The sequence below is a fragment of the Anguilla rostrata genome, chromosome 17, assembly GCF_018555375.3.
Source record: "Anguilla rostrata isolate EN2019 chromosome 17, ASM1855537v3, whole genome shotgun sequence".
NCBI lineage: Eukaryota > Metazoa > Chordata > Actinopteri > Anguilliformes > Anguillidae > Anguilla > Anguilla rostrata.
Window position 1 is genome coordinate 24,685,175 of NC_057949.1, and position 27,813 is coordinate 24,712,987.

General features: G+C 47.6%; 2 protein-coding genes across 2 annotated transcripts in view; one reads left to right on the forward strand and one right to left on the reverse strand.

Moving 5' to 3' along the window:
- The first annotated feature begins 6,335 nt into the window (after nucleotides 1-6,335).
- Nucleotides 6,336-10,258, forward strand: LOC135243562 (transmembrane emp24 domain-containing protein 1-like). The gene is made up of 4 exons (XM_064315493.1): nucleotides 6,336-6,663; nucleotides 8,374-8,471; nucleotides 8,832-9,009; nucleotides 9,187-10,258. Exons 1-4 carry the CDS (start codon nucleotides 6,466-6,468, stop codon nucleotides 9,403-9,405), a joined length of 693 nt encoding a protein of 230 aa, XP_064171563.1. The 5' UTR covers nucleotides 6,336-6,465; the 3' UTR covers nucleotides 9,406-10,258.
- A 4,675-nt stretch (nucleotides 10,259-14,933) lies between these two features.
- The window catches only part of LOC135244088 (dynamin-2-like), a 34,200-nt gene continuing 21,320 nt past the window's right edge, over nucleotides 14,934-27,813 (reverse strand). Inside the window, exons 13-21 of the mRNA XM_064316287.1 lie at nucleotides 26,706-26,757; nucleotides 25,385-25,396; nucleotides 20,977-21,087; nucleotides 20,736-20,845; nucleotides 20,448-20,559; nucleotides 20,177-20,341; nucleotides 19,802-20,028; nucleotides 19,117-19,347; nucleotides 14,934-18,433 (exon numbers count right to left, since the gene is read on the reverse strand). Coding sequence (XP_064172357.1) covers nucleotides 18,364-18,433; nucleotides 19,117-19,347; nucleotides 19,802-20,028; nucleotides 20,177-20,341; nucleotides 20,448-20,559; nucleotides 20,736-20,845; nucleotides 20,977-21,087; nucleotides 25,385-25,396; nucleotides 26,706-26,757 — 1,090 coding nt within the window. The 3' untranslated portion in view covers nucleotides 14,934-18,363. The remainder of the gene's footprint in view (nucleotides 18,434-19,116; nucleotides 19,348-19,801; nucleotides 20,029-20,176; nucleotides 20,342-20,447; nucleotides 20,560-20,735; nucleotides 20,846-20,976; nucleotides 21,088-25,384; nucleotides 25,397-26,705; nucleotides 26,758-27,813) is intronic.

Here is a 27,813-nt window from a genome sequence, read left to right on the forward strand (position 1 = left end):
GGACCGGGAGAGAAGCAAGAAGAGGCTAGCCAGCATGGACTTGAGGAAGGCCATTCCCTTCATCAAGGAGGGAGCCAGGCCTCTCAACCAAAAGACCAAAGCCCAATCTGCTGCAAACTGCCATGTCCTGGGAGATGAGGGTTGACGTGGGAAGGAGGCCGCAGTTCCCGGAGGTGGTACACACAACCCTTTGTCGGGACATTGTATTGTGGTCAACCGAAGACCGGAAAATAATTCTGGTTGAGCTGACAGTGCCGTGGGAGGAGGAATGTGAAGAGGCCGACGAGAGAAAGGCCTTGAAGTACCAGCCCTTAGTCCAGGAACGCAAGGACAAGGGATGGCAGGCATGGTTGTTCCCCGTGGAGATCGGCTGCAGAGGTTTCCCAGCCAAGTCAGCATGGCGGTTGTTGTCAGCTCTGGGCGCTGGACGAAAGGAGCAGAAAACAAGCAGCTCGTAGGATGGGGGAGGAGGCAGAACGAGCCTCCTGCTGGATATGGAGTAAGCGGGAGGAGGGTGAGCTGGAAGCCAGGAGCAGACGGGCAGTGATTTGGCCACCACTGCCGGCCCACCAACTGGAGAGTGTTGTGGTTAAGGGTTGAAACACTCAGTGAAGGTTGGGTACCACCTGATGACATTTGCTCCTGGCTGAAGGCTACGGTTACCTCATAAGGTAACCGGAGAAAGAACCACAACAGGTGTATGTCACAAGCTTGATTAACTGGTCACAAGCCTTTACATAACATAACATAACATAATATAATGATGAGAACAGTCCATTCAGCCCAATGATGCTCACCATTTTCCTAACTTAATTAGTGCTCTGATTACCTATAGACTAGATAGTATCTAACACTGTATCAAGCCTAGTCTTAAAAATTCCCAGAGTTTCTGCCTCTATTATGTGACCTGGCAGGCTATTCCACACATTGACTACTCTGTGTGAAAAAATTCTTCCTAATGTCTGTATGGAATCTACCTTTTTTAATTTCCATTTATGTCCCCTTGTTCTACTAACAGAACTCAACTTGAAAAATCTCATGTAGTTCACTTCGTTGAATTCCCCTTTATGAATTTAAAGGCCTCAATCAAATCACCCCTGAGTCTCCTTTTACTAAGCTTAATAACAGGAATCAATTTTGTTGCTCTTCTTTGCACTTTTTCCTGAGCCTCTATATCTTCCTTGTAGTACGGTTCCCAGAACTGCACACAATACTCCAAGTGTGGGCTAACAAATGTATTGTATAAGATAAGTATAACTTCCTTGGATTTACACTCAATACTTTTGGCTATATATCCCAGCATCCTGAAGGCCTTTTTTACAGCACAATGCATTGAACCTGAAAGTCTTCGATCAACCATTACTCCCAAGTCCTTTTAAAACTGAGCACCTTCCAATTTTGTTCCTCCCATAGAATAATCCGACCTAATCTTATTTCCTAAATACAGAACTTTACATTTGGCTATATTAAATTTCATTTGCCAGGTTTCCGCCCACTTCTGGCTTTTATTTAAATCTTCTTGGATTACTTAAGTGGCTTCCAGACTATTAGCTGGGCCTCCCAGTTTTGTATCATCTGCAAATTTGACTAATGTACTTTCTATGTCCCTGTCGAGGTCATTGATATAAATGAGGAAGAGCAGTGTTCCCAGCAAAATCCGAACCCAGTCTGAAATTCATCCTCTAATTCCTACTGTCTTCATTTTACTAACAAGTCTCTCATGTGGTACCTTATCAAATTCCTTTTCAAATCTAAGTAGATAATATCATACGCCTTGCTATAATCAACAACATTTAGCAGCGTCTTATCCAGAGCGACTTACCAACTTACAATAACTTTACATTGTATCCTTGATACAGCTGTATATACTGAAGCAATGACAGTTAGTACCTTGCTCAAGGATATACCAGTGTCTTACCAATCGAAAATGCGACTTCGTACAAGCGCAGTTCTTACACGTGCCACTCGTCTGCATAGTCGAAAATTGGCAGTTCGAAATACCAGCGTTGCGATGTGACCTGTCCCTTACAAAAACAGCTGGCTATCCCTAGATGTGCTGTTCAAGAATATTCAACTTGGACTAAGGAAGGTATTAATCAGTATTTACCATTTATGCAAGTTAAACTTACAGGCCTGTAGTTTCCTGGATCAGTACGGTCCCCTTTCTTATATATTGGTATTATATTACCATGCTTCCAATCCGCAGGTATTTCTCCAGTTTCTAAGGATTGCCTGAAAATACCTGCCAGTGGTTAAAAAATTATCTCAGCTAACTCTTTGAGCATTCTTGGGTATATGCCATCAGGACCTGCTGCATTGTTTGTCTTTAGTTTAAGTGATTCGTGCAGTACTTCTTTATCATCTATTTAAATATCTGATAAGACTTTCTGAGTACTGAATATGCCTTCCAGTCTATCAGTAACCTCTTCTCTAGTAAAAGTATGTCAACAGTACAAGAGAGAGAAGTACCTCAAAGCACCAGTAAACCTACAGGATATAATCTAATTCATAATTCTGACTTCCAGGAAAAGAAATACAAAAAAAAAAAAACCTCTTGGCACTTTTACCAAGTACCTTCAGATAGCCCAGATCTATTGAAAATGAGGTGAGGTTAGTTTGTAGTCAACATGCTTGTTCACCTTCCTCTTTAGGCTCTCAGCCTCTATGCTTGCAACTCCTCATCTGCAAATTCAGCCCCAAAAACAAACGCTAAAAACAAAACAATATCAAAAATACCCCCAAAAAGTGAGCTATCCATATGGATGTTCAAATTATTTGTCGCAAGCCATTTTTTTAAGGGGGGGGAGGGGTGGGGTGGGGGGCGATGTATGAAGACAATATGCAGAATTTGAACAGAGAAGTGTAGTGAAAGCTTCTTGGGGGGTGTGCGTGGAGATGAGGCAGAGGCCCACTTCCTTGAAAGGGACAGGAAGTCATATGCGGTTGTTCACAAATACCAACAGGAAATGCAGCTGTTCAAGCAACACATGGAGCGGAAAGAGGTAGAAGCTTCCATTTTGTCCCAGGAAGGTGGGGTGCACAGCCTGAACAAAGGTTGTCTGATGAAAGGCACGCCTGAGGGAAAGGGGGTGGAAAGTGCTTTTTGAATCACCTCACCTCACCCACCACCAATGTGCAGCAGCCACTTGGGTGATTCACCGCAGCCATTTTGCACCAGAACGCTCACCACACATTAGTTAAGGTGGAGAGGGAGAGAGTTTTTTTTGCCAATTAACTCAGGGGATGATTAGGTGGCAAGTTTGAAAAAGCCAGGCTGGGAATTTATCCAGTACACCGGGGAGCCCCGCTTTTTTTCACCAAATGCTCCTCATACTTCACAGTGTCTGGAATGAGTGATGGAAGGCACATTCCATAGCGCAGCACTGACGCTTATGACCGAGCAGCCATGGTCACACTGTTGTCTCTCTCCTCGGTTTTACACTGCATAAGTGTTGGCTAAATGATAAGAAAATAACGAGACACTCACGTCTGGTCTTTTCTGTACACCTGTGGGTATCCTTTGGTGTGAGTCTATTTTAGGGTCTTAATGACTCATTGGACTCTTGTTGTTCATCTCAAGACCCACTGGCAAGACATTACATCACATTACAATGCTTTTATTCAAAGTGACGTACAAAAGTGCATATCAAGGCCATGGGAACAACTACAAAACATGGGTTCAATAAGGTGCAATACTCATTCTGCAGTTATCCATAGGCAAGACATGTTTTTGACAAGTAATCGCTTCTCCCTTTGCATTTTATATTATGCCTTGTCCTTGTTTGCTTGCTTATAATTGCAGTAAAATAATGGCTGTGTGCTTCACAATCCTTTCCACAAAGAAGAGCCAATGACCATTCCTATATCAATTAAACTTCTTGACAAGCTTCTTAACAAAAAGTTTTCTTTCTTTTTTTAAAATACACTTTTCACAGAATAGGGGAATTCATAATAATAATAATAATAGCAACAACAACACAACAACAATAATAATATATATTTTTATTATAATAATAACTATTATTATTATTATTATTATTTAGTAGTAGTGTCTTGCAATATAATAAATTATCTGACATTAGATTGAGTATAAATACATAAAAATGGCTTTCATAGTATATAAGATGTTAGTAAGGTAAAAAGTTGTTCTTTCCATTCAACAGCACAACAGCACCATCTGCAGTCGCTCAGAAATATCGACAGTGTCAGAATAACTTGTTTTATCTCAAACAAATTATCTCAAAATAATGGTATAAGAGCAAATTAACTTTCAACAAATTAATTTCTGTTTATCATTTAAGACTTTGCCATGTACAGTATTACTAAACAACAGTAGTATTATATGTGTATTACACAGAAATAATAGCAGGGACTGTTTATCCTGATTGAGCATGCTTTATGGGTTATCCTGGAAAGTTTTAACTGTATTTACATACCAACCAAGGAGGTACTGTACAGTGATGGTTACAGTATATTTATTAAGGGGTGGTAAAGAGAGAAAGCATACACTTTGATGACTGATCCTTCTCAATTATATAGAACACAGTTACCCTGCAGTATAGTTTTAATAGTATCTATTGTGGGAATATATAAACAGTGTTGGACAAATTACATGGAAAATGTAATCTGGTTCTGATTACAAAATAAATTAATCAATATGTAATTACTAACACATTCTCCTGGATTACGGTAATCTAATGCGATTTCTTTGGATTATTTCTAGTTTCATTTGCCAAGTATATTTATAGATAGTTTGTATGATTCTCACAAAACTGTGATTCGTTTTTTCTTTGAATGTGAAGCAATACATACACTCAGCTTCAATTTCCAAATCTAAATGTCAAATGGGAAAAAATGCAATCCTATTCATGACTGAGACAGCTACATGACTATATGACAACAAAGTAGGCCCTAAACCCTTGGACTACTATTACAGGCTTTGCCCAGCCAGGGGGCTTTTGCAAAACCATTTAAGTAACTGTGTATAACTTTATTTACTGACGCAACATTGATATTTAAATTATATCACAGAATGTACTATATATGTACTATATTTGTTAAGGTCACAAAGGTGGAGCTTTAAGGAATTCATGACAGCAGGTTTATCAATGTTCTTAAAGTGACAACAGTCACATTGACAGTTGCATGGTGTTAACTATTTTTAACTGGGCTACTGTATCTACCTTGCAAGCGCTGTGTTTCTAAATTAATGTTAGCTAGGCCTATAGATCATCTACTGACATAAAACAATTAGTAGGTCTATCATGTATACAATAACCCATTAAAAACAGTCATCGTAATCCATTAAAAAAAATATGACAAACACTTTAATTTATTTATTATTCATGGGAAGGGAAAAATGACTGAATCCATGCCTATTATTATTATGCATTGTATTCATGATGTGCTTTTCACACACAGAAAGCACTGGACGCAGACAATTGTTTAAACCTGAAGTCGAGTGTAGTCATTTAAAATAAATGTTTTAGTGCAACACAGCTGAAGTGCATATTATTTCAACCCTAAATGATCGCCATTTCACAATTTCGTGAGACACATGAACTTTGAAAGACCACAATCTCTTCAGGTGGAACATCAGATGGGCCAAGTTACATGAAAATAATTTCGGAGAGAATTAGGTAGCAATGCTTCTGAACAGAGCTTGTTGCATTTGTATGAGCTAAAATAGCCAATATTGGTGGTTGTAACACGGCCAATTTTTAAGCGCAGGCCTAGATTTTGCTAGTTATAATAAATTACTGATATAGATTTGTGTGCGTGAATAACTTAATAGTGTGTAATAAGCATTTTTGTCCGTTAAAAAGGTTTTTCTGTCGATATTTTTTGCATTAGAGAATATGACTGTTCGTAGCCTACGACTTGTATCCTTGTATCTTGATATTCTAACATTTTCATGTTACACATATCTTCATTTAGCACTTCTACTACCCCATCACCTTGATGTTGTAGCTCTTTATCATATCTCTTGTAAACGCACTTTGGAGAAAACCTCTTTGGATAAATGCGTCTGCCAAATAAAATGTCATGTAAAGAAAAGGAAACCTGCGTGAGAGCTAGAGGAATGGTGTTCTCGCACATACTCTGTTTTCGACAACTGGCAGTAAAAGAACACAATAGCTTTACCACAGTCCCTTGCTCTTGAATGGGCTGCATATCATAGCTAGGAGCTACTACAACCGTTTTGTAATTTGTCTTCGTTCATTATTGGACACAGCCATTGGACGTTCCGGAAAGCAATGTCTCACTGGATTGGTCTCAGAGACCCTCAGTCTCGACAGTCGTTGGCCAATCCCAAAGTTATGAAGTTCTGTAGAGTAAAAAACATATTGATTGGGGGAGGACGTCTCGAGGAAGTCAGTCTGTCAGCTATGTTGCAAGCTAACCGATGTTAGCAGCGGAAAATCTACTGCGAGTGATTGGCAACTGAATGCGAAAATTCCCGCTATGAGTGTTCGCAGACTATCGACGATTTACGTCTCCACGGGAATTTATTTTATAGTGTGTCTAGCCTGCTTTGTGGATTCCCTTTGGGCGCTTGGACAAAATCGAGACACCGAATTTACCTTTCTGCTGCCCGCCGGAAGGACCGAATGTTTCTACCAAACGACCACTACAAACGGAACCATGGAAGTGGAATACCAGGTATTTTATTTAATCGGTATCCCTTGATCACAGTATGTGTCGCTAAATTATCTAACTTGATGGCTGTTCGTCGTACGACTGGTTGCATCACCGAGCGGAAGGGTTCAAAGGTTTTGGGCGATAGTGCAAGGATGTAAGGCTGACTTATTATTAACGTTATCCCCTGTTAGGCTGAAGGAATATAACGGAAATGTTATATATTATGTGAATAAAGTAGCTAGCTATCTGTTGCTAGCGTGGAGACTGTAACGCATTTTCAGCTGGTCAGCTGGTAGCGTTACCATTGGCAACGTTGTGAATATTACCAGCCACCTAGCTATGTGTGGCATAGCATACCTTAGCTAAATCTGAAATTGTTGCTAATAATGTCATATTGTGATTTTACAAGAACTTCTCCGTCTCACTTCCTTATTAGTATAACCTGTACATGACAACGTGCCACGATCTCGATCGTTTAAAAAAAATAAAATTATCTCCGCGAAATTGTCACTGAAAGTATATGATAATTGTCATCAATAATTTGAGACCTTAAACCATCTATTTTAAGATGTAATTGTAATGGACGTATTGCCAAGATAACGATTCGTCTCCAGATCCTCTTGATATTCTTGGCCATGTGATGTGAAGGCACTGTCAAGGGGACCGGACGTGGTTAGCTAAATGTTAACCTGCGCTGTTCGTCTTGCTTTACTTATGTTTGTCATGAAGCCTTAACACGACTTGAATTGTACATCTTATCAGTTTAAACAGTTGGATATTTGAGATCTAGAAATTCAGGTTAAGCTTCCTGCTTGAGTGTTTAAGGGCGGTGCTTTTACGGGAACTGAACCTGCAGGTGCCTTGCTGCAGCCTCTTGTCTGTGATCCTTGCTTCATCTTGCTGCTCTTACTTTATGGCTAAAAAGGTCTGAAAAACAAAAAGAAGTCCATCAAAATAACCCACAGAACACCAAACCACTCAAAGAAGCAATACGAACTTCTCATGTCGACATTATTGGGCCCCTTCGTTTGCACAACCCATCACACACTTGTGTAAACATCCTCCAAGTCACTACTCAAACATACCCATGGTATAGTGAAGGGAGAAGTAAATATTAAAGACAGAGGGCAACTATAATTGTAACCCTTGTCTAACAGTAGCAGTGTTTCATTTCCTCAGTACTGTGTATGCAAATTTAATACCTGCTGGTCGGGATTTTAGTTTGTATGCCCCCCCCCCTCCGCTCTCCCCCCTCCAGGGAGTGAGCTGCCAGGGACCTCCTTCTATGAAAGAGGGGCAGTGTAACCCTTAACCCTATGAAGGGGAGGGAGGCAGGCAGTGTAACCCTTAACCCCATGAAGGGGAGGGAGGCAGGCAGTGTAACCCTTAACCCCATGAAGGGGAGGGAGGCAGGCAGTGTAACCTTAACCCCATGAAGGGGGGGGGGCAGGTAACCTTAACCCTATGAAAGAGGGGCAGTTTAACCCTTAACCCTGTGAAGGGGGGGGGGGGGTGCAGTGTAAGCCATAGCCCTGTGAAAGGGGGGTATACCTGGAGAGGGGCAAAGGGCCTTTCTAAAGCTTGGATATCACTGCAGAGATAAGACGTCCTCCTCAGTCTGCAGCTCAGCGTTCAGGTGAGAGTTCAGTAGATGTGCCTGTTTCCACACAGAGGGGCAGGCAGAGAGTGAGCTGTCAATCAGACCCTGCACACTCTCTCTCTCTCTCTCAGGTGATTGCAGGGGCAGGGCTGGATGTGGACTTCACCATGTTTTCTCCCCACGGAGTCCAGCTCAGCTCAGACTTTCGCAGATCTGACGGGATCCACACGTGAGTGAGCCCAGCTCTCTCCCTGTCTGTCTGTCTATCGCTGACCCGGTCTGTCTATCGGTCTCTGATCCGGTCTGTCTCTCTGACCCTGTCTGTCTGTGACTCTGTCTGTCTCTGACCCTGTCTGTCAGTCTCTGATCTGTCAGTCTGTCTCTGGCCCTGTCTGTCTCTGACCCTGTCTGTCAGTCTCTGATCTGTCAGTCTGTCTCTGGCCCTGTCTGTCTCTGGCCCTGTCTGTCTCTGACCCTGTCTGTCTGTCTCTGACCCTGTCTGTCAGTCTCTGATCTGTCAGTCTGTCTCTGGCCCTGTCTGTCTCTGACCCTGTCTGTCTGTCTCTGACCCTGTCTGTCTGTCTCTCAGGGTGGAGCCCACGGAGAAGGGGGACTACAAGATCTGCTTTGATAACAGCTTCAGCCGCGTGTCGGAGAAGATGGTGTTCTTCGAGGTGATCCTGGACGAGCAAGGAGGGGGGGAGGAGGAGTGGGCAGGCATGGAGGAGCCAGAGAGCATGCTGGAGTACAAGCTGGATGACATCAAGGTGAGAGCGTCCCCCCCTCCACCACCTCCTCTCAGTTTCATTTAAAAATGCTTTAGTGGCACAATATACCTGTAGCCAGAGCTAGTAAGCTAAAAATTTTCTCTCTTCTTCTCCCCTCCCCCTACCATACCCCTCTGCTCCCTCCCTCTATCCCCCTTTCCTCTCCTCCGTGGGCAGGAGTCGGTGGAGTCGGTGCACCGGCGCCTGGAGCGCAGTCGGCAGATGCAGACGGTGCTGCGGGCGTTCGAGGCGCGCGACCGCAACCTGCTGGAGGACAACCTGTGGCGCGTGTCCTTCTGGTCCTGCGTCAGCCTGCTGACCATGCTGGCCGTGGCCGTCACGCAGGTCTACACCGTGCGCAGCCTCTTCAGCGACAAGAGGCGGGTCCCCACGTAGCCCCGCCCCCCCCTCGGCGGGACTGAGGGGTGTGGCCCGGGGGCCGGTGAAAGAGACAGGAGCCTGGGCGGCGCTACCTGGGCCATGAACGGCGAAGGGTGAGAGATGAAGACGAGTGTGAGGATAGAGGGATGAAAGAGCGGGACGAATGGACTTTGAGCATCAGTGCAGGGCGAGAGACGGAAATGAAGGAGTAATTTGCAGAAGGAAAGAGGGAGATGTGTTTCTGTCTGAGCAGGATGGAGCTCTTGCTTTTCTGTCTGTAGCCTCACGTTCACTTTCTCTCTCAACTCCTCCCTCCCTTTCTCCCTGTCTCCTTTGGGTAGACTTCACCTTTTCCTTACCTGGAGATGACCCCCCCCTCCCCCAAACACACACAGTGCCTTATGTCACACCCATCAGCGAGTCTCATCCAGATACATTCTCTTTTGTCAGTTGTGAATCTGCCCCATGACAGCATTGGCTACCCTTCCACACTCCCCTCCTCCGCCATTATTCCCCCCCCCCCCCCCCTTAGGCTGACTCCGGTTTGCCTTTCCTGCTCTTTTGAGGCTCATTAGCTAGCTCACCAACAACTTCCTGTTCACCATCAACTTCCTGTTTTAGCTGCACCACCTTAAAGTGACCATGCTAATCATGCTGCCACCGAGACCTTAACAGAGCAGTCAACTTTGTGTCCTTCCATTTCAGTGTCAGTTAGTCTTTCAGGTCAAAGGGTATTTTTTTCTTTTCACTTTTTTTAAAATTAACTAAGCAGTTGTGCTAACCTGGGTACTAAAAGTGTGATGTGGAGATTAAAAAAAAAAAAAAGTTTTATTTATAAAAAATAAATAAATTTCATATGAAAGTGAAATGAGTGTGTGTATTGCCCTCTGGTGTCATTTTCTGCCTATTCATTTGACTTGATGGACGCCGGAAGGAATGATTACAGACCAGTAAGTTAATAAACCTGCTGTGTGAGCATCGGTATTCAGCTGCATATGAAACTGACACAAAGGCCTTTGGCACCTGTTCTGCTCTGATACAGCAGAGCACTACGAGTAATGACACCTCACCTGTCAAACGAAGAACTCTGCAAACCTGGAAAATCCTGCTACAGTGCAGCCCAGTGGAGATTAAGCCAGAACAAGTCTGCCAATCAAACGTGACACCATAACACCCAAGTGTGCCTACACTTCTAACAAAAGATTTATTTGGTTATAAAATAGATTACATTCCATTCTCATTGACTTTAAACATGTTTGATGGAGAAAAACAAAAGTTTACAGGTTAAAAACATTCAAAATAATGGGAGAAAATTAGCAGGCAAAGTTAGCACTAAGTTTTCAGAATGGTTGGTGGCCTGTTTCCCTTTAAAGTGTCAATCAGTTTTTTTTTTCACCCCCAAGACCAGGAAAGCAGAGCACTGCTGCAAGTAGTAAATCAGCATTCAGTAAACATTCATTCTCCATGGTGGGAAAATGTCTAAACCACTCAAGGTACCGTGTTATGTACCATGAAGCTAGGCTAACGCTTGGTGCAGGTGGCCCAGTATGTAGCATTAAGCTAAGCTAATACCTGAAGAGGTCACAGATTCAAATAAGGTCCTCTTAGTGGGAGCACACATCAAGTGCCACAGTATCCACTGAATGGGGAATAGAAACTATTTACTCAGTCAATATTAGGCATAATGTCAGCGTCATGAATATTGGAGGGGCGGGGGCGGGGGTTTACCCCAATTTACCAAAAAGCTTCAGGGTACAGTCACATGGGGATTTGAATTTTAGTCACTCTTAGAAACAGAGAACTGGCACGGTTCTTTTTGAAAAGGTCAGCAAATCCCGTACAGTGAGGTGCTTTTTGTCAAGCTAAAGCAAAGCTGGAAGGATAAACATAGCGCAGCACGCTGACGGGGAAGTTTGCGTCTCGGCGTTTACAGGGAAGGCAGAAGTGAGCAGAGCGGCTTCGGCGAGAGTTCACGGCTGGCAGGACGCCGCGCGTTCCTGCGCACGCTTCCTGACGAGCGCGCCGTCCCGAACGCTACGCTCGTGCGCTCCTGCGCAGCGAAACTGCCAGCTTCGCCCGAGCTAAACAGACACGGCAGGCAGGTGTGACCGTGAGCCAAGCTCGCGTTCAGCTAGAGCCAACGGACGCGTTTACAATGCACGTGCTCATTCGCCTTCACTAGCTGGGATGGGGGGGGAAAAAAACCCTCGGTAAATAAAAAAAAAACAAACAGCAGGTCACCGGAATGACGATCTCCTTTTCACCTCCTCTACCCCTACAGAAACCCTTCCCATAATCCCTTGCTAGCCACTATTTCACCTCACAGTGCCACACAGGTGTTGACTGACAGCTTTACGCACCTTTCGTTTTTGCATGAAGCGAGTTGCCCCCCCATCCCTAGGCGGGACTGCTATAATCGCATGCACGCTCGGGGTAACGTGTGCGACGTGCACGTTCTCCTAGAACAACCGACAGGGGCATTTGCATAGCTTCCAATTCACATTATTCTCCATTACGGAATAGCTAGTCAGGCGGTGTGCTTCTGACAATGACCTGGCGATCGCACCGGCAGCAAACAGACCCAGCAGTCAGACAACCTGGTCCCCTACGTCAGCCACCGCGGCACCCCGTCAGCCTGTCACGGGACACAACACGCACCCATGGCCCACGGCCAGGGGAACCCCCGCATGCGCACCCTGTACCTTTCTCTTCCGCCCAAACACTGCATCCAGATCAGGGTTTTATGAGGGGGGGGGGGACTGAGGTGAGGACGGGCATTGGGTTTGCTGATCCAGGACCACTTTCCATACGCTGAATCCAAGGATCCACTACGTGCAGGAGCATTGTGGGAAACGGGTTTACAATCCTGTTCTGTCCCCAAAGAAAATTCCAAATTTCTCCATGCCACTTATTTACAAGCTCTATCTATACATACAACATGAACCCTATTTCACAAGCCATGTACACTTGATAAATCAGAAGCAAGCTAACCAGTTTGAGGTTGTTTTACACAAGCTCTGTACAGTGTGCTTCCTGAGAAACGCGTTTTATGAGATCAAAATATAATACATGCTTGTAAAAAATAAAAAGGAAAAAAAAGAAAAAACCTTCAATAAACGGGAATAGTACAACCACACAAGAGAGCTTCAGCAATTAGATTCATGCATTTAATTCAGGCAAACTGCTCACGAGGGGCTTACTGCAAAAAGTCTTAATGAAGTTGCTGAAGACACGTCTACATTTTAAAAATCATTTTTGGCACTGAAATGTCCTAAAATATTATAAAATAATTCTTAATTATTAGAGACCACTGGAAGGTTTATCTTCGTATACCTGTTTTGAGGGAATATTAGTACAGTGATGTCCCCCTAACCAATCATGCTTTCCCACATCAATTGCGGTGCAGGATGTCTTGTATGTAGTTTGGGAAGTGTGGCCAGAAGGGGGCGCAGTTTCCCATATCATTAATGGATTTGCGAATTGCAGCTCAAATGCTTCTGTGTAGCAGTTCTGTGACCCAAACCAGGTAAACAGTGTTTGCACCATGAAAGTAAATGATTCAAAACCCCACTCCCATTTAAATCAATTGAATAGGCAGGTGTGTAGCGCTCAGGCTGAGCTTGGATGGTTCTGAGGGTTGCTGGGGGGACCTAACGGTAATGATCAGTCCAAACCACACGGGTGCGGGTCGCCCCTCGTCTTTACCCCCGCCGGCCTGTTCACCACTGGTTCCGCCGAGCAGGAGGGCGCCTGTTGCAAAAACAAGGATGACACAGCGATAAATGCACTTTCCCCCTCGGGCACAGACGCACAACAACTTCCTGTGGGCGGAACGCAGACGCGCGCGGTGGGCCAGCTGCCTTCGGCGGACCGGCGAAGAGCGGCAGCCGTCGGGTTCCTGCACTCCCAAGAGAAAGGTTTCAAAACAGGCTCCATCGAGTCTCCATAGAGGAACCCTTCGTAGATCAAGGATTTTTTTTTTGTTTTTTTGTCAGGAACAATCTGGAACCTTTCACAATTTTCACACCTACCATACAGGGACCCTGTTCCAAAAGAACTAAAGAGATTTCCCTATGGAGGCAAGCCAAAGCACCCTTTTTTTTCCCCCCTGAGAGTGTAATCGAGACATCAGAAAGGAAACATTTAAGTGTTAACATTAGCCATTTGGTTTGATCTGGAGGGTTGTTTCTCCACGTAAGCGTGGTACGCTCCATTTTGTCTTGCGAGGACATGCAGGACAGCCATAGTTAAGCAGTGAGTATCCTTCTTCCTGACGTTGTATCGGAATGTTACTCTCGTAAAGGTGTGTGTAGGAACGCGTAGCCACATTCAAGCGTATATCATCTGCATCCGCTACGGTCTGAGAGATCTTCAACAGGAAGTATACACATTCAACTTATCATCCGAATGGTTCATCCCTTGCTGTTCTCACAGTTTCAACCAATCCACTTAATGTACAGACCATCGGATCTGAAGGTTATACTAATATAACTGGTTTGATTCGCTGCCTTCACCTTAAGAGTGGCTTTGAATGAGTCTGTTGTGACTGGGTGTACGATCGGTCAGGTCCCAGAAGTGTGCAGGTCTAATTGCCCTGGTCTCATTTCTGCAGGCTTATAAAGCCAGAGACACTCAAGTCTGGAAAGCAAGGCCATGGGAGCACTGCCAAGGAAAAATACAGCTTTCCTGACGGGACACGCCCTCTTGCAACACTCATGAATGTCATACACCGGCTGTCACAAGATGGCCACCCTAGAAAGGAAGGAAGTCCCACCCTGGTAACGTGTCGTGTCAATCCTACCATGTCAATCACTCAAGGGAACATTAGGGCCAATAGGATTCCTATGCCCATGCTGCTAAGTCCTTTGTACGGTGGCCATCTAGCGACAACTCCATACATTCTCTCTTAAAGATCCCCAGCATGCTTCACTTCAGTCCCCCCCCCCCCCCCCAAAAAAAAGGTTCTCCGCAGAGGAATGTCACTGGCTCTAATAGGTCAGCAGAACTGGCACACATGAAGACTGATCATCCTCAGCAAGTCCTCCATGATACACCAGCGTCCTGCATAGCTATCACTTCCATTATGCAATCTCTGCAAAGCTACAAGGCCTCACAACGATTACTACGACCAATACCATGATGCTTCTGGTGCTACTACCAGGCTACTACAGTGCAACTAACAAAGCGCTACCAAGACTACTGCTACTGAGCTAGCCCAGCGCTAATGCTCCCACGATCATGTAGTGAAGTGGAACAGGAAAGGGTGAGAGGCAGCGGACAGGAGGAAAGCGCTGGAGCTCCCACCTCTACACCAGACTCCTCTAGTTACCACGGCAACGGCCGCGAAGGTCACCGGATGCATCGGCAGGGGCCGAGAGTCCAGAGGTCCGACCGGGCGGGGGGGACGTGAACGACGCAGGAAAAAGGAGGAGGGGAGAGGACAGTGTGTGTGAGAGAGAGAGAGAAAAGAGAGGGTGCATATAAGAGGGACAGGAAGAGAGGGAGGAGAGAATCACTCAGGAACACAAAGAACAGACACCAACCACCAGAGCCGCTCCCTTTATTCCAGTTCACCTTTTTATTCTCTCCACTCAGGTCTCATTTCAAAGTTCCATTCGGCTACAGACACCCAATAAGAATGCATCCCCCCCCCGCCCCGCCCACAATCAACGATACAATGAGGAGGGGCGGGGCGCAGAGCTGGGGGGGGGGTACAGGGGTTCAGAACACAGGGGTACAGGGGTTGAGGAGAGGGGTGGGCTACCATAGGAACCCAGAAGAGGAAAGGGGCGTGGCTACAATGGCACGTGTGCGTTGGGTGGCCACAGAGTTGAGAAGCGGTCAGATCGTTATAATGCAGTGTGTTCCCTGGTGCAGCTGCACACGCACGCTGGCGGTACCAGTGTGACGAGGATGTTCACACACGCACACACGCACACACACACACACACACACACGCATGGGTAGTGCTCACTGTAGCCAGGCCCAATTGGGGATGAACACACACAACCCGCTCTGAGAGTCTGTGTCCTACAGTTCAGCTGTCTTCAGCATTCTTACTGAACTGCGACTGATTTCAATCGATTCACTGACTCAGCACTGACTTCTAACTGATTCAGTACTGACTCTGCACCGACTACTCACTGGTTCAGTCATGACTCTGCACTGACTACTCACTGATTCAGTAATGACTTTGCACTGACTACTCACTGGTTCAGTAATGACCCTGCACTGACTACTCACTGGTTCAGTAATGACTCTGCACTGACTACTTACTGACTCAGTACTGACTCTGCACTGACTACTCACTGATTCAGTAATGACTCTGCACTGACTACTCAATGATTCAGTAATGACTCTGCACTGACTACTTACTGACTCAGTACTGACTCTGCATTGACTACTCACTGATTCAGTAATGACCCTGCACTGACTACTCACTGGTTCAGTAATGACCCTGCACTGACTACTCACTGGTTCAGTAATGACTCTGCACTGACTACTCAATGATTCAGTAATGACTCTGCACTGACTACTTACTGACTCAGTACTGACTCTGCACTGACTACTCAATGATTCAGTAATGACTCTGCACTGACTACTCAATGATTCAGTAATGACTCTGCACTGACTACTCACTGAATCAGTTACAAACCTTCACCATTAGGACTCAGCCTCTCTAAGCAGGGTGGTAGCTGAGACTCACCACCCCCCCCCCCTCCCCCTGAAAAATCACAATCAATCAAAATCAATCAGAAATCAAACCAGGTGTCCATTACAACAGAAATCTCTCATCAAAAACACCACGAATCAGAGAAAATAAAGAAAAAAAAAATGTACAGATTGAACCACCGTTTGCGGAACTTTGGAGGCGCGCGGTTCCGCGCAGAACGGCACAGTCAAACGCGTCGTCCCCGGCGCGGACCAGGAGGGGGCGCTGCTGTCACGTGACGGCCGGAGGGGCCGATAAGCCGGAACGCCAAACCTCCGCCCCCACTTCTACACGCAGGAGGTGAACTGACCTCAGAGTTTGCTTTTATTTTAAATCATCATCATTAATATCATTATCATTTATTGATTAATCCATTCCAATGTTTGTTTTTTCTCCTTTTAAAAAAAAGGGAGTGGTATTGGTCCTGTCTCACACCCACCCACTCCCACACTGCTAGCTCTTGCCAGCAGGGGGCGCCCCCGGGACAGCTCTACTCCCAAAAAACTAGTCCCAATAAGGACACAAGTGCCTGCGCCCCTCCCCGCTAGCCTCTTGCCCCGGAGAGAGCCAATCTCAACCTATTCCACTCCGTCGGGATGCCGTATAGCGAATAAGGCCTCTGCTGTGTGCGTATTTATTCTACTTTGGCCACGCCCCTAACCAGAGTCCCAGCCTTGTACAGGACAAACGGGCGCTCTGCTCCTGCGTGGTCACTCTGCACATACATCAGAGGGCACTGCGCTTCACAACACCCCTCAGTGCTACCACGGGTGGGAGGGGCTTGCAGAACAGACCAGTCATTTCCCTGTTAGCTGCAGTTAAACACATTGACATCTCTATTAAAGGCTGCAATGGTGATGTGCTGTTAAAGTTGATGGAATTCCTCAGATAGTAAAGGCACTGTGTGTGTGTGTGTGTGTGTGTGTGTGTGTGCATGCGCATGCGTGTGTGTGTGTGTGTGTGTGTGTGTGTGTGTGAAGTCCTCTGTTACTGTAAACACTGCATAAGAAAAAAAAATGCTATTAGAACTGCTATTACGATGCTCGGTCTGTCACTCATTTCCACGACCAATGTGTAACAAAGCCCTTGTCTGGATGGCAGTGTGTGCTCTCGAGCTCTCCGATTGGCTGGTCATGCAGGCTTTAGGGATCCATGATTGGGCCCCTCTGTGCACCAAGAGGTGGGGCATAGCGAATTCTGTGGGAAGGGGCCGACGGCGCCCGACCGAAGACGCGAATCTCACGGCTGACTCCAGTTCGCTCGCCTTGCTTTGCGATTATTAGGAAACGCTTTCGGTGGTAAATACAAGATAATTAAACACATTTGTTAAAAAAAAAAAAGGAAAATAAGATCGCACCAACATCATCACCGTAGTAATAATAATAAGCATAAGAATAACCTATTTTGTTTTGTATGAAGTTGGAAAACCAAGAAAAAAAAAAGAATTTTTTTATGGAAGAAAGTAGAAGGGCAGTCAGCCACAGAGCAACTAATATTGTGAAACATAATTTTATGGGCAAAAATTCACAATCACAAATAATGATTCTGCTTATATTAGATTTCCCCTATAGACATACAATCCCTGAAAGAAAACTGGTTTACCAGCTTCACTGAGCACCAGCTCCCTCACCCACTTTACACAGACAGCAGACTGGGCCAGCACCCCTAGTGATGGGAGATATGAATGACACACAAAGTACATCACAGCCTCCGGTCCACAAGGGGGCGAACTTACTTTGCTGGCTTTAACATTCACAACAACGGCCTCCAATCCACACTCACTACAAACAGATTCTTAGAAAAATTTTAGATGCAGGGGACCAAAGAAGTCTACTTAAGCAGAGAGGGGGATTCCACCCAAATCACTCTACTGTTGTAGCCAATGCCGCCCGTGTTGTGTTGTGGGTGAGAGAAAATAAGTGCATCTCAGTGTCTTTCAGGGAACAGACTGAAAAACCCTGGCTCTGTGACAGACAGGACCTCCATATTAGGGTGTACAGTCACACCTGTGTGTGTGTGTGAGTGTGTGTGTGTGTGTTTGTGTGGGTGCGGACGTGTGTGTGTTGTTACACACATGCAGCAATGTGTGCATGTGTGTGTGTGTGTGCTCAGTTACATGCATGTGACAATGTGTGCATGTGTGCGTGTACACTTAAACAGGTGTGTGTGCAGTTGTGTGTATGAGTTCCTCTCTCGCCCTACTGGCCCTCTCTCAGTGCTCTATCCCCCCCCCCGGTGCTAAGCGTGGGTCCGGCCCGGGCCTAGTCTAGTAAGGAGGGCTCGGCTGGGCGGATTATGGTGGGGCGATGGGGCGCGCCGGGGGGTCTTCTGCTGCAGGAGAGAACAGTGAGAGACGCTGGGTGAGACAGGCTCAGAGAGAGAGAGAGAGAGAGAGAGAGAGAGAGAGAGAGAGAGAGAGAGAGAGAGAGAGAGAGAGAGAGAGAGAGAGAGAGAGTGACAATGACAGAAAGAGATAGACAGACAGAGAGGGGGGGGGAAATGAAGAGACAGAGAGAGAGATAAAGCAAGATCAAGGGAGAGAGGGATAGAGGGAGGTTGTAAGGTAGAGCGAAAAAAGGGCCAAAAGAGTTGGACATACATGAGTGAGGGAGGAAAAGAGGAGAGTGGAGTAGGAAGGAAAAAACCGTCTGATGTATAAAAATTAAAAAAACACACAAGCATATGCATACATACACACACACACACACGCATATACCCACACAGACACAGACACATACACATACGCACACGCACACACACACACACATGCACAGGGAGCCACAGGTCTAAAGTCAGGCTAAAACACAACAGAGTGGAACACCAGCTAAACAGCAAACAAACATAACCAATCAGAGGGCTTCACCAGGCCATCCCATCATCACCATGACAGTCTCTGAACAATGACCTCAGAGATGGAGGTAGAGAGGGTTCAGCAGACCTCACTACACATGCAGGTATCCGGTCTGCAAGGCCTGTCCGTCTGTCCGTGTTTCTGGGGGAGGGGGGGGCCTCACCTGGGCACTCCGGGGGGGATGCGGGCGGGGCGGGAGGGGATCTGTGGAGGGGCGCTGAAGGGGTCCTGGGCGTTGCTGAAAGCGTTGGCGGGTGGCCCCGGGCGGGAAGGGATGGGCGGGGCTCCGAACGCAGGGCTGGGGTTCAGGGGCGGTCCCGGCGTAGGACCCCTCACTGCTGGGGGGCGACTGGGAGGGGGGGCGGCCGAGGCCGGTCTACGCTGTGGGGTGGGGCTGTGGGGTTTCAGAAGAGTATTTAACAAGCACAGAAATGCTGCCAAGGGCACCCTGCTACAGGCAGCACACATGGCCTCCGCTAACGTGCTACAGCTAACACAGAGGCCTCCGCTAACTTATTACAGCCAGCACAGATGCCCGTGCTAAGCTGTTACTGCGAACACATACAACTAACTTAATACAGCAAATATAGCCTGAGCTAACCTAACAGTTACTCCTCTGCTGACAACCACCAACTGTCGGCCAACACAGAGACGTGAGATCAGTTAGCAGAGACCTGGTACAGCTAACACATAGACTAGTGCTAACCAAGTACACATAACACAGAGGCCCACGTCAACTTAATGCCGCGAACACAGTGGTCTGAGCTAACACAACAGGCTGGCGCTAACGTGCTACAGCTAGCGTGGGCAGGGCTGCGTTAGCGCGGGTGCGCGGCGCGGCGCCTCACCTGGGCTCGCTCGGCATCCAGCTGTCGTTGACGGGCGGCGGCACGGGAATGGACACGGTGGTGGTGCTGATGTCGCCGATGATGTTGAGCGCCTCCTTCAGGGCGTGGTACATGCGCAGCATCTCGTCCCGGCGCTGCGCCTGGTCGGCCGACTCCTCCATCAGCGAGTTCTGATCGGCCGACGAGTACAGGTACGCCAGCAGCTCCGAGTGGATGAAGTCCTTCGCCTGGAGAGAGAGGGGGGCGAGCCAGGAGGCGGGGAGGACAGGAGTGAAACGAGGGAGGAAGAGGCAGGAGTACAGAAAGCGCACAAGGGCGGTTTATCACCGCGCGCTCGCGCCCCAGTGCATGCTGGGTCACGGCAGCGGGACTCACGCTGTTGATCATCAGGTGCATGATGGTCTTGGGCATGAGGTCGCGGATGGTCTTGTTGACGATGCCGATGTAGGAGTCCACCAGGTTGCGGATGGTCTCCACCTGCCGCTCCAGCTGGGGATCCATGGAGAAGGTGTCCACTGGGCCCGCCTCCTCGTTCTCCACCTAGGTTGGGGGGGGGGGGGGGCGGTTGGGTGAGAAAGTCAGCGAGCGCTCCCTCTCTTCAGGGGGACGTGTAGCTGGTCTCAGGGCGGTTCTGAGGCTCACAGACCTGGTCCTTCTCAGGGTACACTCCCGCTCTGAGGAAGGAGGCTTTCCAACTGTCCACGTCCTCCTGAGAGTCACAGGCCAGCTCCACCTGACGCAGATCCTTATACACGTTCCTGTAAACACGCGCGCACACACACACGCACACACGCACACGCACATACAAAGGGTTACTGAAAGGCAAACTACACAGACAGAGAGACAGGCAAACTACGCAGGGAGACAGGATAGACACACACACACACACACACACACACACACACACACGTGCATGCACACGTCACGTGCAAACCTCTGCTCAGTGTTGAAGATGCCAAAGATGTGCTTAGTGGACATGAAGCCCTTCTCCACATCTCTCAGCTTCAGGTTATCCAGCGGCAACATGTACTTCTTCTCCTTCTCCTGAAGACACACACGCGCACACACGCACCCCACAGTTAGGCTGATGATGCGGTCACTCACAGAAGAACACAGCGCTGTGCACTGAACACTGTAACGTGCACACACCACACACAGCACTGGAAGAGTCTCACCTCCTCGTCCTTGTACCAGGACAGGGACTCGGCAGTCAGGACAAACCAGTACTCCTTGGACCCCCCCTTCATTATGCTGATGTTTATGGTCAACCAGCCTTTACGGATCACCTGGGTAAAGACATGGGACAGGGCGGGGCAGGGCGGGACAGGTGACACATGATATTTGGCTTTGCACAACTTATTCTCAGAGGAACTCTTTCTGACCTCCCTGCCCTAATAATGTACGCTAATAACCTTACCTGATGAGAGCCAGACACCCTCCCTGTAGCAAATCCCAACAGAAATAACCTGACTTGTGCACCATTTTCCCCAAAAGGGGCATTTTCCGCATGGTCCAATCCCTGCGTGGTCTACTTCCTGCCTGGTCAACTTCCAAAACATGGAGTACTTCCTGTATTTGTGGGATACTTTCTTTGTGGGCCAGTTCCTGCATGGTCTACTTCCTGCATGATTCACCGCTATCATCATCTATTCCCTGCACGGTCCACTTAATGGTGAGGTGCTTTCTTCTTGGTCTACATCCTGAAGTCTATTTCTCAAAGGAGGTTCTCTCAGAGGTTCTCTGCACCAATAGGGCTCTCACCTTGTGGCCCATCCACGGGTTTAGCGTGTCAGAGTAGACAGCGTTAATGTCACATGACCATGATCATGACCACATCACAACCCTGAACAGCCATACAGAGCCGTACAGACTGATGGGAACGCCTGCTGGAATACTCAACCTGCATCCATTTCCTGTTCCCCTCACAGGAAACGAGAGCGACGCGCTCTGCTCTGGGGTTAGAGGACAGCGGCCGTCACATGTTAGGAGTCAGCGGGTGAGTGAAAGCAAGCTAGCCTATGCGATTGTTAGGACACTACAGGCTGGGGTTAGTGTGGTTACCAGGGAAATCTTCGCAGCCATGGAGAGGGTTTTGAACCTGTCACATGATATGAGAGAGAGAGGGAGAGAGGGAGTGGGGGGGCTGCTTCAAAGCATGGCCTGAGAAGCAATCCACATGGATCGCCATCTGAAGAGAGGCTGGCAGTCTCCTCTCTCAGATATTAAGGGCTGTGGGACCCAACAGGCAACACTGAGAACAGAGGAGGCCTCACAACATCCGTCCGTCTGTCTGTCCGCTACAGAACAAACCAACAAACTCTGAGGGCGGCTTTTAGAGCAGAACCTTTCACCCAAAACAGCTCAAATGATACTATTCAGCCCCACCATTTCTCTCTCCCTCGCTCTCTCGCATTTTCCTGTGGAAAAAAGCATTGTGAAATAGCGAATTAGAACAGGACGATGAAACGGAAGACGCTGAAATTGTGGACGTCCTGCAGTTTGCCTGGAGGGGGGGGCGGGAGATGTGTGTGTGTGTGTGGGGGGTGGCTAATTGCAATAGGGACGTAATGATATACACTCATGACTTCACATGTATTGACATAATATCAACGGTGAAAGCAGCAGCCTCGTCCACAGTCTGCCTGTGATCTGGAAACCCTTCCAGCAGGGGGAGCCCCGAAAGCACCTCTGCTTACTTAACCTCCAGTCTGCAGCAGATCACGTGAGCCCCACTTATAAAGGCTCGCGTCACACAGAGCTCTGTGGCAGCAGGCTCTCTGTTTTTAGCACATTTCAGTGGTTTATGAGGGTGAAACGGGAACCTGCCCTCACACACATTTCAACATCTCCCAGCGACGAGCCTGATCTGAACTTCCTCTACAGAGAACCCAGACTGCAGAGCATTCTGCACTGCCTGCCTGTCTGTCTGTCTGTGCTATTCTCTGTCCTTCTCCTTTGACAGTCTGTCTTGCCTGTCTGTGTCTGCCTGTCCCACTGTATCTCTCCCAGCCTGTGCCCAGTATTTAAAGATGGAGGCAGAGCCCCGTGTCTCAGCTTTCCACGACTGTTCGGCACACAGAAGTCAGCCCAGTTTACCACCGCTGCACCACGTCGGTTTGCACTGCGTCTCTTAGCATCAGCACTACATACACCTGTACTCCTGCACATCTCTTCAGACTATACCTAGAATAACCACCACCATGCTGTGTATATATATATATATATTTAAAAAAAAAAAAAAAAAAAAAAAACAAACCCTTTTTCCTTGTCACTTGTTACATGTTGCCCCATCCCTGCACTTCTTGGTAAATTGTATTTGTCCTAATACTCTAGCTTAATCTTCTGCCTAGTTTGGCTTTGCAGATGTTAGACCAGGATAGTGTTCATTGTTCTCAGCTAGAAATAGCTGTACAAAATAAGTAATTGTACCTTACTGAACCCGTGTTCAGCAGTTGTCTACGATCATGAAAATGCACTTCTTGTACGTCGCTTTGGATAAAAGCGTCTGCCAAATGAATGTAATGTAATGTAACAGTGGAACATCACAAAACAAAATGTCACCCAATGATTATTAATATTAACAAGTATGCAACTTAGGCACCAAGCTGATTACCGACCCTGATTCGCAAACCGACTGGAGAGAGCCAGCGGTGGAGAGCTGAGGGCCTGGGCCTGTGCTCCAAAGAGCTTAAAACACAGACGGCCGTCTGTGCTGCTCCGAGTCACAGACCACAGCAACGAAGGCATTCACGCCGAGCACTGCGCCCACTAGTGGACACTCATCTCATCACACCGGAGGATTTCCAGAGCACAGTCAGAGGACACAGGCCACTCCCGCGGAAGACAGGAAGTGCTAGATGAAACAGAAGTCTGAAACAGCCCCCAATCGGACCGGACAGAGTTAGTCGTTTATTGATTCATTTAAATTTGGCAGTCGCGAATGGAATTGAGAGTTTGAGAGGAATTGGAGGATTCTGTCGCTCTCTCACAAACGCACACACTCACGCACAAATTTCATCCCAAAGTCTGAGGTTGATTTTTGGTGTGCTGAGTTTAGTTCAGCCCCTGATTTTTGTCACACACCCCGCTCCCTCGTGTGGCAGTTGGGATGTCTCCCCACAAGGCAAACTCTGACCCCAACACCCGACCGGGTCCACAAGGCACACCCCGGGAAGGAGGACTGAGGCCGCTGTACCAGAGGGCACGGCAATATCGTGGTTCACCAGCAGGGGGCGATGCACCCATCCAATGCATCCAGGGAGAGGACCCCACCTCGCGACCCCCCTCCGCCATCCCCTATAAATATTTTAACGCCTCGAGTTTTCAGCAGCGAGTAAACAGTTTGAATTTCTACGGTCCTACCGGCAAAAAGTAGTATTTAACAAATCAGAAAAGTGAAGGTTAACGAGGAAAACAAAAACCAGCCAAACCGGAGAAGGACAGCCTGTTAGAGACATTCAGGCGACGAGCTCAATTAACGATGCTGTTAAAATAATTGCGCGTACAATTACGGACCGTGCGAAGCGTTCGTAATTACAGACGTGATTACCGATTACTGGCAATCCCCAAACCAACGGTGGACATTATGATTGTAATTATCATCGTGTAAATTAGAGCATGGGAATTACGCCCAGTTTTTTTTTTGTTCTTCCTACCACCAGGGGGCGATGGAAACACTACCTGCTCCTCTTCCCCGTCCCTCAGGAAGCCGCGCTGCAGAGCAAAAAACACACTCAGCCGCTTCGCTCACGCGCACGCGGCGCGTCTCGTCGTCCGCCGCCATGCCACGCCCGGTTTTTGGGCGGGGTCCGCGGTCGCGCCTCTCGGCTCCGGTTTTGATCTGGGCCAGGGTTCGCCTGGCTGCGGCAACATATTTAGGGTATTTAGGTGGCGTCGTTGTATCTGTACTTAAATCGCCGCGCCAGGAGGCCGTGGTGTCGTGGTATTTGTAGTTAAATCGCCGTGCCAGGAGGCCGTGGTGTCATGGTATTTGTAGTTAAATCGCCGCGCCAGGAGGCCGTGGTGTCGTGGTATTTGTAGTTAAATCGCCGTGCCAGGAGGCCGTGGTGTCATGGTATTTGTAGTTAAATCGCCGCGCCAGGAGGCCGTGGTGTCGTGGTATTTGTAGTTAAATGACTGTGGCAGGAGGCCGTGGTGTCGTGGTATTTGTAGTTAAATGCCTGTGCCAGGAGGCCGTGGTGTCGTGGTATTTGTAGTTAAATGACTGTGGCAGGAGGCCGTGGTGTCGTGGTATTTGTAGTTAAATGACTGTGGCAGGAGGCTGTGGTGTCCTGCTTTGAGTTAAATTGCTATGGCGGGTATCTGTGGTGTATTTAGACGGAAATCTCTGTGGGAGGCGACTGTGACATCCCTTGTCATGTCTGGCCTGCAGATGTCCCCGTTTCCCCTCCTGCACCCAAAATAAGTTCCCCCCTGCAACCCCAGAGCCCCTCCTCTCCCTGTGAAGCGGGCCCTCTGGCTACCCATAAGGCCTCAGTCTTCCCACGTGGGTGACCTGTGACCCCAGCTCGGGCGTGGCTTCTACAGGCACATTATTGCACGGAGGGGGGCGTGGCTACTTACCAGAATTTCACCCTGCATGGGGGGAGGGGAAGTCAAAGGGGAAAATTACAGGAAGGGAAAAAGAGTACGCAAGCGAGAGAGAGAGAGAGAATAGTGTGAGAGAATGAAGGAGATAGAGAAAGAGAGAATAGAGAGAATAGTGTGAGAGAATGAAGGAGATAGAGAAAGAGAGAATAGAGAGAATAAAAGTGTGAGAGAATAGAGAGAGAGAGAGAATAGAGATAATAAAAGTGTGAGAGAATAAAGGAGAGAGAGAGAGACAGAATAAAAGAAAGAAGACCGTAGAGTAGAGTAGGTGATAGAGGGGAAAGAGAGTGACAGAGGGACAGAGAGTGACAGGAAAGAGGGTTACATGCAATTAGATTAACTCCAAAGTTATCTCAAGGCTGTTATGTCACATTGGATGCTCGCTTCATTAATGGCAGCCTGGTTCATGCATTCCTCACACAATTACAATGAAATACACTGCCCTTCTGTTAATACAGCACAACAAACCTGATTGTTGTTTTTTCACAGTGCAATAAGGGTCATGCTGTGCAGGTTACATGCAAACAGTGCTATCACCAGTGCCACGTCGCGGAAACAGGACACCCAAATTACCAGACAGGGCAGGGAAGGGCAGGGGGGAGGAGCTTCTTTCTCCTACACCAAAAGCCACCCCTAAACCAAGCCCCTTTGCACTGGGACGCCCGTTCCTTCACTCGATCGTACGTTTGGATGCAAGAACCCACTCAGCACCGAGACAGAGGGCTCGAGGTTTCAGATGTGTGAGTTCTGTGTGTGTGTGTGTGTGTGTGTGTGTGGGGAGAGGTTAAGGGTCAAACGGCACACACTCATTACTGTATTAGCATCGTTTGAGCTGCCTGTGGAACACATACACATTTAAAAGAATTGTTAAATTAACAAGAAATAATAATAAAATAATAGACAGGTGCCTGGTTGTGGTAGAGTGATGGAGTGAGGGGGGTAAGGGGGTACCTGGTTGGGGATGGGGGGGGGGGGGGTGGGGTGGTAAGGGGTACCTGATTGGGGATAAGGGGGGGGGGGGGGTGGTAAGGGGGTGCCTGATTGAGGATAGGGGGGGGGGGGGGTAAGGGGGTACCTGATTGGGATAAGGGAGGGGGATGGTAAGGGGGGACCTGGTTGGGGATAAGGGAGGGGGGGTAAGGGGGTACCTGGTTGGGGATTAGGGGGGGGGGGTGTAAGGGGGTACCTGGTTGGGGATAAGGGAGGGGGGGTAAGGGGGTACCTGATTGGGGATAAGGGGGGGGGGGATACCTGATTGGGGATAAGGGAGGGGGGGAGGGGGGTAAGGGGGTACCTGGTTGGGGATGGCCCTCTTCTTGTTGACATGCGTGTTTCTCTGTTGTGCACTGTTTGAGGGAGAGAGCAAAGTGGGGAAAAAAACATAGCAGTTATAAAAATTATTATTATTTTTTTTACATAATGTCATAATACAAGCAGAACAAAGCAATTCTTCACACATCTGATACCCTTAAGAGAAGCCATTTAAGTCAATATTAAAAACCACTTAGACATGAGTTGCCAACACCAGGTTTTTACATGAAGCAAACGCACACCGTGAATGGAGTCATTGCACATGGCAGTGTTTTCATAACTTCATACAGAAGACATAAACAGTACTCACAAGCTCAAAACGAATCATTAACCAAAACAAAACGAATAAAATAAATCATTCATTAAAGGCCTGCTTTAATACCTTGGCTTTTGTACAAAAAGTAACACAAAATCCAACCAGTGCAGTTCCCCTGCTGGCACTAGAAATTAGAAACGTTTAGGCCTACAACTATGAGGCCATACGATCGCAAACAGACGAAGAACTGTAATACACGCTGCCAGTTTGGTCGCCCTCGTTCGTTTAATGTCCTGAAAATGGCACGTGTTCTTGTTCTGCACATAACGACGCTCATAACCCTGCCGGTGTGCGGTTGTGGTACTAACTAGTCTCAGGAGCCTTACGGCTAAGCTCTCGAAAAACGCACAGCCGAAACACCGAGCAGTCTGGGGTGCTAGTTTCTACGATGCGAAAATATATATATATATTTTTTTTTTTAAGTCGCACGTTTGTTGGAGACTTGCTTAGGAGTGCGACTGACCTTCTCTGCGGACACGTGTGAACACCGCCTGCGATACAGCAATTAGTTCCGGATTGTTCCGGTCTATTCTGCTGAATGCGGCTCCACAACACCTTCTATATGGCGGCTTCCACCTTTATGATGTCACTCACTGTCCCGTCTCCTGTTCTAGAACGTAGCATTAACCACTCCCCCTTTGTTTTCTCGAAGCTAGGTTTTTGCACGCGGTTCCGTCAATGGCTCTGAATTTAATCGTGCGCCAGAGGCATCGAATCGGATAATCAGGCACCGCAGATATTTTAACAACAGCTGAATTATAATGAGTTAGTGTGC

Excerpts from the sequence above, each read along its gene's own strand:
- LOC135243562 (XM_064315493.1), top strand. The coding sequence starts at position 6,466 with ATGAGTGTTCGCAGACTATCGACGATTTACGTCTCCACGGGAATTTAT. Across the intron at positions 6,664-8,373 it reads CCATGGAAGTGGAATACCAG|GTGATTGCAGGGGCAGGGCT; the intron begins GTATTTTATTTA and ends TCTCTCTCTCAG. Across the intron at positions 9,010-9,186 it reads ACAAGCTGGATGACATCAAG|GAGTCGGTGGAGTCGGTGCA; the intron begins GTGAGAGCGTCC and ends CTCCGTGGGCAG.